Source organism: Clarias gariepinus, chromosome 5 (genome assembly GCF_024256425.1).
Source record: "Clarias gariepinus isolate MV-2021 ecotype Netherlands chromosome 5, CGAR_prim_01v2, whole genome shotgun sequence".
NCBI classification, from domain to species: Eukaryota; Metazoa; Chordata; class Actinopteri; order Siluriformes; family Clariidae; genus Clarias; species Clarias gariepinus.
The window spans coordinates 1,094,350-1,103,758 of NC_071104.1; the positions used below are offsets into that span (position 1 = coordinate 1,094,350).

At 40.6% G+C, this 9,409-nt stretch overlaps 1 protein-coding gene across 1 annotated transcript; it reads left to right on the forward strand.

Moving 5' to 3' along the window:
* The first annotated feature begins 258 nt into the window (after positions 1-258).
* On the forward strand, positions 259-3,874 carry slitrk5b (SLIT and NTRK-like family, member 5b). The gene is made up of 2 exons (XM_053495935.1): positions 259-329; positions 1,162-3,874. Exon 2 carries the CDS (start codon positions 1,209-1,211, stop codon positions 3,666-3,668), a length of 2,460 nt encoding a protein of 819 aa, XP_053351910.1. The 5' UTR covers positions 259-329; positions 1,162-1,208; the 3' UTR covers positions 3,669-3,874.
* The last annotated feature ends 5,535 nt before the right edge of the window (positions 3,875-9,409 follow it).

Below are 9,409 nucleotides of genomic sequence, written 5' to 3' on the forward strand. Positions count from 1 at the left end.
GGGAGGGAGAGGAAAGACAGAGAGGGAGACACTGCAGCTCATGTCCTGTCCTCTGGTAAATCAGCCTTGTTACATAAACATTAAACACACATGACGGGGAGATCTTTAGAATAATGCAGTAGAGGTGGAGAAAAGGAAGCAGAGGAGTGGGAGGATCAAAAGAGGAAGACGAGCCAAAGAAACGGAGAAGAGAGAAAGGAAGGAAAAGAAAGACGAGAGAAGAAGGAGACAGGCAGAGGACGGAGATGTGGCGGAATTCGTCATCTTCACAATAATGAATCAACAGTTCTCGTTTATTAACAAATGTTTTGTGGATCTTAACGTCACCGGTAAGTGGATCACGCTGAGAAAATGTTCTTAAAATATGTATGAAAAATTAGAGAAAATAAATATTTACATGTATAAGATGTAGGTCATGCGCTTCGGGCTTGACACGTTATTTACATGCATGTCATCACCAATATTTCTGGTGTTCTATTTATTTATCTATTTTTTGATAAACTGTGTAGGACTCAGCAAGCAGCATGTCACAGTGCGTCTTAGATCGGGACCTTTATTTAGTTATGATGTTTAGTAAGAGTTAAAAAATAATAACATGCGTGTGCATTAATTTATATTAAAACTTTAGTTTTCAGTGCAAATGCTTAGAATGAAAAACGCCTGCAGCGGGAAAAGACGCAAGAAACTAAACATTACCTAATGAGGTTTGTTTTTTGTAGAAGAACATGAGCAGGTGTATATATATATATATATATATATGTGTGTGTGTGTGTGTGTGTGTGTGCGCTCTGACATCATACAGGTGCTGTTTAAGGCTCGAATCTGATTGGTCAGCAGGTGTTGTCACACCTATACTAACAGCATGGCTTACACAGTAATGTCAGCTGTAAGTCGTTACTGTAGCAACAGTTTATTATAGACACCGACTTTAAAAGCGTGTATTTCTTTTTTACTAATTGTGGAAGGAGTCTCCAGTCTCAGTGCTTTGTAACAGTTAGAGATAAAGCTATAATCTGTCTATTTATTCCATAACAGCCTGTGTTATTCAGAATATCATTATGCAGTGGTACGGTCAATAAAAAATATTAATATGGATTATTTATATCATGAATGCATTATTCTCTCTCTCTCTCTCTCTCTCTCTCTGTCTTCTTCTTCTAGAACAAACGAGGAAACTGAAGTGATTATCACCATCCACGCTGATAAACATGAAAGTCTGCGCAACTGTGATATCGTTTATCACCATATCTGTTTGTTTTAGCGAGACGTTTGATATTTACGAGGACGTTTGCGAAGGGTTGTGTGTTTGCGAAGAAAAAGAGGGAGTTTTGATAACCAGCTGTGAACGACGCGGAATCGTAAATCTCTCTGAAGTGGGATTTCTGCGCTTCAACACACATCATCTGTTTCTCACAGGAAATCTGCTGCAGAAACTTTCGCTTGACGATTTCTCACGTTATGAAGGACTCAGGATCTTGCATCTTGGCAGTAACGACATAGCCGAGATTGAGAGCGGGGCTTTTAACGGACTCAGTGCGCTGAAGCGCTTACACTTGAACAACAACAAAATCGAGGTGCTAAGGGATGACACTTTTATTGGCTTGGAAAGTCTGGAGTACCTTCAAGTCGACTATAATTACATCAGCCGCATTGAATCGAACACCCTCAACAGGTTACGCCGTCTAGATGTGCTGATTCTGAACGACAACTTGCTGTACTCCTTACCCAAATATGTTTTCCAGTTTGTTTCGTTGACCCACCTCGACCTTCGAGGGAACCAGCTTAAAGTTCTTCCTTATAATGGACTTCTTGAACACTTATCCAAAATTGTAGAATTACAACTTGAAGAAAATCCTTGGAACTGTACATGCGAGCTTATTGGGCTCAAAGACTGGCTAGAAAGCATCTCGTATAAGTCGTTAGCAGGAGACATAGTGTGTGAAGCGCCCTTCAGGCTTCATGGCAGGGACCTTGACGTGATCTCCAAGCAGGAACTTTGTCCAAGAAGAGCCATAGCCGAGTATGAGATGGGTGCTGAGGCATTTCACGAACCCGAGGCAATCGCATCTTCAAATATCATACGTGCTACCCAACCCCCAAGGGGCAGCCGTCAATCAGGGAAGCTACGTACCAAACCGACGGCAAGGGTTTCCTTAGGGAAACCGCGGAAATACGACCCAGTGGTGGCTAACCAAACCAAAGCCCCGGTCTCTCTTGAGTGTCCAAATGTATGCACTTGCAATCTCCAGATTTCAGATCTCGGCTTGAACGTGAACTGCCAAGAGCGGAAAATCGACTGCATCTCAGATCTTAATCCCAAACCATATAATCCCAAAAAGATGTACCTTACAGGAAATTACATCAGCATGTTACACAGTTCAGACTTTCTTCATGCCACTGGCTTGGATCTGCTTCACCTGGGCAACAATCGGATATCCGTCATTCATAGCAAAGCATTTGTAGAGCTACGTAACTTACGAAGACTTTATTTAAACGGAAACTTAATCGAGCGTCTTACTGATGATATGTTCTCGGGGTTAGAACACCTCCAGTTCCTTTACTTGGAGTACAACCTGATCAGAGAGATAGAAACTGGAACCTTTGAGCAGGTTCCCAATCTTCAACTCCTGTTCCTTAACAACAACCTTCTCAAAGCATTGCCAATGGGGGTTTTCAGAGGCTTAAACCTGGCACGGTTGAATCTGCGCAACAATCACTTACGGAACTTGCCGGTCGATGGTGTTTTGGAAGATTTGACATTGTTGGTGCAGATCGATCTGTTTGAAAACCCCTGGGATTGCTTCTGCTCGATTGTGGAAATGAAAAAATGGTTGGAAGAGCTCGGATCCGGAACTATTGTAAACGATGTGATTTGTGAATCTCCACCAAAACTGACCGGAGAGGAATTACGCTTTGTTCATTCCTCTGATCTTTGCCCAGTTGATTTAAACGTTCGAACTTCCTCGTCTCCTCCGTCAGAGGAATCCTTCCCGGGCAGCACTGTTACTGTTGAAACATCTTCGGATTACAATTCAGTAGATCCTACAGTGCCTCTCTCCGTTCTCATTCTCGCTTTGTTCCTTATTTTCATTGCGACTGTGTTCATTACTGCCGGTCTGTTCACGATGTTCAAGATGAAAAAGCACAAAAAAGACAAGAGCAAAAACACAGACTCTAGTTCCTTTGATATCGTTTACGTAGACAGACCAGGAGCAAAGGTCAGGACGTCTGCGGGTCACGTTTATGAATATGTGCCTCCTCTTCCATCATCTAAGTGCGGGCTTCTGGAAGAACGGTACACTGATTTTGACGAGCAGAACGCTTTGTCGTTTACCTCTGATGACGAATTAAGAAGCATCGTAAATGGCTCGGAGTTTGGCGCGAGTAACAGGCCTTCCCCTCTACACGACGATGACCTTTTTTATCGAGACATGCTGCCGCGAGGCCACCAAGGCTCCTGCAGGTCCAGTTTACCGTGCAAACATAGTTCGACACACTATTTGCCCGAGTACAACGTTACACCTCAGTATTTGCACCCGGAAAGACAACAAGCAACGATGCACGTAAAGCCCAACCGGAGTGAATATTGGGAGTTAAAAGCACAGCTTAATTTTGAGCCGGACTATCTGGAGGTTCATGAGAAAAGGACAATGTTCACTCAGTTTTGAGTTGAAACAAATGTTCTTTGTTTTGGATTTTGTCCATAGCAGGGCTGTTATGTATAAACCCTCTGGGAATAACTCCTACAAGTCTAAGAACAAAAAAATAAGTTCAAATCTGGAAGATGAAATGTGTTATGCAGGTTTTTAGAGCAACTCTTGGCAAGGAGTAAGAGGTACTCTTCAGAGTAGATCTTCTTCATGAAGTATGACTAGTGCAACCAACAAAACACAAACCAGTGGAAGTGCATCAGATGTGTATAAATAACACCAGTTCTAAATTATGTCTCATGTTCTTATGTTTTCATGTTCATGAAAAAAAGAAGAAGAAGAGGAAGTGGCTCCAAAACTCTGAGGGGACCCAGCACCCTTTTTTTTCAGTTCAAATTGCACCCCCCAGTGGCCAGTTCTTGCAAAGTTCACATAACAATATAATACAGATAGAAAAACTGTTTTAAGATTCTTAACTAACCTTTTGAAATGCCTACTGAAAACTAATTGGCTGGTCAGAAATCCATGTGCAGATTGGCATAACGATGCTGAGTACAATTAAATAATTGTAACCCCTCCAGGGTCTCACCTGCTGGTCTGTATGTGAGTCCAAAGTCATGCAGATTACAATCACAACACAATAGATATCTGACAAAAAACAACAACAAAAAAACAAAACAAAAAAACACACACACACATGGCAACAGCGCCACCACTAGGCTGATCTGGCTCGTCTTCCTTGTCTAGCAATGACTTGGTCAGCATGTTTTGATAGAAGCAGAGGAATTGGATTTTAATGCAAGCACTGGGATCTTACTCCTGATGTTTTACCAAAAAGACCATGATAAGAAAACAGTTTACTGGAAGCCTTTTTTTTGTCTCTTTTTGGCTGCTGAAACTGTAAATGTTAGTTTACTGTACACCGCGCAGTCAGCGTCTGAGAGAAATTTGTGTTGATTCATATTTACAGTTTACATACAGTACAGTACAGTATAGTATAGTGTACCGCTTAACTCCTGAGATAATATGAACATAGCAACCAGATGTGCTTCATTGTTCCTCCAACAGCCATTAGTACTTTGTATCTCATATTTTATAAATAGTTAATCGATTACTATATTAAGATCTCGAAGATTAACAGTGTGAGACGCCGCTCTTGGAGCGCTCCTAAACCCTCGCCCATTAGAGTAATGTTTCGTAGGAGTTAATGAAGGAGCTTTGAGCTGCTCCTGAGGAAGCGGTCTAGTCTTAGAGTCGGTCGAGAAATTATCTGGAAATGTCGACTGAAAGCTCAACCGGGCCATCCGTACAGATCTGGAAATAAAAGACACAAAATTCACTCCAGGATCATCTGCGCTCTCCCCGTGCACGCGCCTTAAACGACATCACATAATGAACACCTCGCGCAGTCAGGAATATTTTTAGCTTACCGCGATTCATTTGAAGAGCGCACATTTATCCGCAAACCATTTGTACTGAGATCGGGACCTCTCCTCCCTGCAGCACATCTGATACGGTATGTTGGTTTGGTTCGAGTCGTAACCTCCTTGCAGAGGCTGAAATATCACATGTTTATTGCAGTTCCAAAGCATGATCACATGACACACGTGCAGGTGTGCAGCCATTAGACAGTCAGGAGCTGCATCTCTCTCTCTCTCTCTCTCTCTCTCTCTCTCTCAGGAAGGGCTTATTTTGTGCAACTCGTAAAGGAAGGGTTACTGCAAAATCAAACAGTGCGATGAAAATTCAGGTCATTTTATGCTTTCAGAGGCTCTTTGTCTGAACCTTTAGGTTAAATGCTGTAATGTGGAGTTTAGACAGCGTTTAAACACTTAGCCTTCTTTCCCCTTTTGGCTCTTTATTTGCTTTTAATAAAGGACATAGCAATAAAAATTGCATTTTATTAATAAGCGTTTGTATGGCCGGTGTGTGGCAGTTTTCTACATTTTGCGTTCTCTTTATCAAACCACAGAAACAGCTGTGTGAGTTAAACTAGAGCCATAAACAAAAGAAAAGAAAACTTTTGTCCTTATATTCACTTTTTTTTAATATATCATTTAATGTGTTTTATTTTTTTATTATTTCTTTGTTATTATTTATATTTGTTATATTTATTTTTTAGATATTGTTCCAGGTATTGACTTAATTTATATAGTCAACCAATTTCTTTTTCTTTTTTGACACTAAAATTAACAACTAACAGCATAAAAATCTTAAAAATGACAACATGACTAACTCCAGGTCCTTAAACTCAGTTCAGTCCTGCAACTCTTCCTGATAAATTATGTACATACATATAATAATGATTTATTTATTTATTTTTATTTTTTCCCCTTTATGGGGCGTGGTTGGATAGTTAGCCCTGACATTGCACTAATTTTTCAAATATAATTACAGTTTAAATATATGCATTTCAAATTGATTGGAAAGTTGTTGGTATTTTTGTTACAAGTGTGTTAGTGCTGTGTTTATTTTATGTTTGAAACAGTTGCTTTCAGGTGAATTTGTTGGTGTGACTGTGAACTTCATTTGTTTCTAAATGGAAAATAAAGTTTTCACTGGTCGCAGTTATTTCTAATTATTTCATGCACGTACAGTAGGAGCAATCTGCAGGTCCGCGTAGGTGAGTTTGTGACCCTCGGTCTTGATCGCACACCAGCATTAAGGTGTAGAGAGGAGCCGTTTGTGACAGGGCCACTGTGAAGAAAACCATGATAAACACGCGAAACAATAAAAACAGTTTCCTTTAAATGAAAGTAAAGTCACTGGGGTATTTTTATAAACCGAGCTTAACACACTGTGGTCAAGAAGCGACTGATGACCGAGATCGTTCCAGTGAGGAAGCGTAGGCTGTAGTAAGATGGAGCCCCGGGCTCGAGTCCTCGGCACAGTGAGAGTGTAACGTGCCTGAAGATGCAGATGAGGACGGGAAGGAAGAGAAGGCATGAGAGTGTTATATAAGTGAGATGACCACTAACTCAAAAAAAACAGCACTGTCTTCAGATTAGAGGGAGAGTGTAACATGCATACAGGACATTATACTCAGATCCATACTGGACATTATACTCAGATCTATACTGGACATTATACTCAGATCCATACTGGACATTATACTCAGATCCATACTGGACATTATACTCAGATCCATAAAGGACATTATACTCAGATCCATACTGGACATTATACTCAGATCCATACTGGACATTATACTCAGATCCATAAAGGACATTATACTCAGATCCATAAAGGACATTATACTCAGATCCATACTGGACATTATACTCAGATCCATAAAGGACATTATACTCAGATCCATAAAGGACATTATACTCAGATCCATACTGGACATTATACTCAGATCCATAAAGGACATTATACTCAGATCCATAAAGGACATTATACTCAGATCCATAAAGGACATTATACTCAGATCCATACTGGACATTATACTCAGATCCATACTGGACATTATACTCAGATCCATACTGGACATTATACTCAGATCCATACTGGACATTATACTCAGATCCATAAAGGACATTATACTCAGATCCATACTGGACATTATACTCAGATCCATACTGGACATTATACTCAGATCCATACTGGACATTATACTCAGATCCATACTGGACATTATACTCAGATCCATAAAGGACATTATACTCAGATCCATACTGGACATTGAATCAGTGAGGAAACACATGAACAGTGCATACATCAATGTTTTAGAAATAATCAACTGCATGTTTATCTGTAGATTAGTTTAGCTGTATACCTACAATAATATACTGAAACTTGTATTCATGTCCATACAGTAGTCATTTTGGTTCATATGAGACATTATACTTACTGGACATAATACTCCAGCCCATACTGGACATTATACGTACTGGACATCATATTAACGTCCATACTGGACATCATGTCTACACTGGACATCATACTTACTGGACATAGTACTTACATCCATACTGGACATCATACTCAGGTCTATACTGGACATCATACTGTATAATGTCTATTATGGACATACTACTCATGTTCATATGGGACATCATACCCAAGATTATACTGGACATAATAATCAGATTCATACTGGACATAATACATATGTTTAAACTAGACTTCTTCATCAGGTCTGTACTGGTTGTGAAAAATAAATGTCCAGTAGAATGTAGGATGGATGCGGAAGGTTTGACATAGGTTGACAGTCTTGTTTTTTAAACTTCTCATAAACTTACACACACACACACACACACACACACACACACACACGTTCATGCTGGTTTCTGAGCTCTACTCTCTTTCATGGACTTCTCCTACACATACAAATAACACCAATAAATAAAGTGTGATTATCCACAGGTGAAAAGAAAGCAATTTGTTTTATCTGCCATTGTCACCTGCCCTTGTCTGTGTGGGCAACACACTACTGCGCCCCTGATTCCACACACCAACCACCTGTCACCTCAGCGCGGAGCAGAAGGAAAGGCAATCTGTGAACGCCAGCTGTGCCCCAGCCTGTGGAACTTAGAATCCTAAAGCACCAACAAGTTCTGTGAAACAAACGCTGTGGAGCCAATGGAGGGGTTTAGGATCGGGTTAATGGGCCCCCAGTAGGAAAGTGGGGACCGCCCACTTTATAGCCAGAAACACCTTCTCCTTAGTGTTGATGGTTAATTCTGTCCATGAGACAGAGGACCAGGATGAATTGGACTGGGTGAGTTCTGCACTTTAGGGAACTCATCACCAGAGGCAGGTTTCAAAAGATTGTGGTGATAAATCTGTAGTGTCCATTAGTTCTTTTTGTTCATCTTACTCCATAGCTGTCGAAAGTGGCACATGAGCCTGGGTTCTCTGTTCATTGTCCACACTCGGGGGACAGAAGTGTGACGTCAGGGAGTCACTTTTATGGGAATGGGTCCCTGATGTTTGGGTTTGGGGATAGTGAGTGGGAGAACACAGAGAGGGAGCGGAAAGGCAGAGTGAGAGAGGTGATGGGGGGCGGGGTTTGCTCTGTCACATGATATTCAGCCAGCTGGATCACTGCAGAGGGCGACGGAGGCCAGTGTTAAACCTCTCTGCTGTGTGTGCTCCTGAATTTGTGAAACAATTTCAATGTATTTTTATGTATTTTTATTTATTAATTTCAATGTATTTTTATGTATTTTATAGCGTTTTAACAATACTCATTGTCTCAAAGCAGCTTCACAAAATGAAGAGAAAACTTATGGAAGACACAAACACAACTAAGTGAATGCAGCATTTAATGATACATTAACATGAATCAATCAACCAATCTGTTCTGTCCCGATCAGGGTTGCAGTGTCTCCTATTGGTATGAGGGAGGAACTTAGGCTTGGAAAAGGGTTGATATTAAAATACAGTGGAACCTTGGATTATAAGTAACACGGTTTACGAGTGTTCCGCAAGACGAGCTAATATTTTTAATAAATTTTGACTTGAAAAACGAACAAGTCCTGGTTTACGAGTACCGGGTATCATGTATCACGCATGCGCTTCTTGTTTTGACGCCAAGCGTCACGTGATCACAACTGATTTGATGGTTTTTCTCTCTCTTGCGCTGTGGAATTGTGGGTAATCGTCTCCCCTGCTGGGTCTTAGTGCTCGTCTCTTACTGGTATAATCAACATCCGAGCATGTGTGTACTGTTTACTATAACACCGTGACCGCGTGTATCCCTCTTTGTATCAACCTGTCAGTTTTATTTTTACTTTATATTTTGTATAAATTAT

What these genes read in the sequence shown, in the direction of transcription:
- slitrk5b (XM_053495935.1), top strand. Translation starts at nt 1,209, where the DNA reads ATGAAAGTCTGCGCAACTGTGATATCGTTTATCACCATATCTGTTTGT.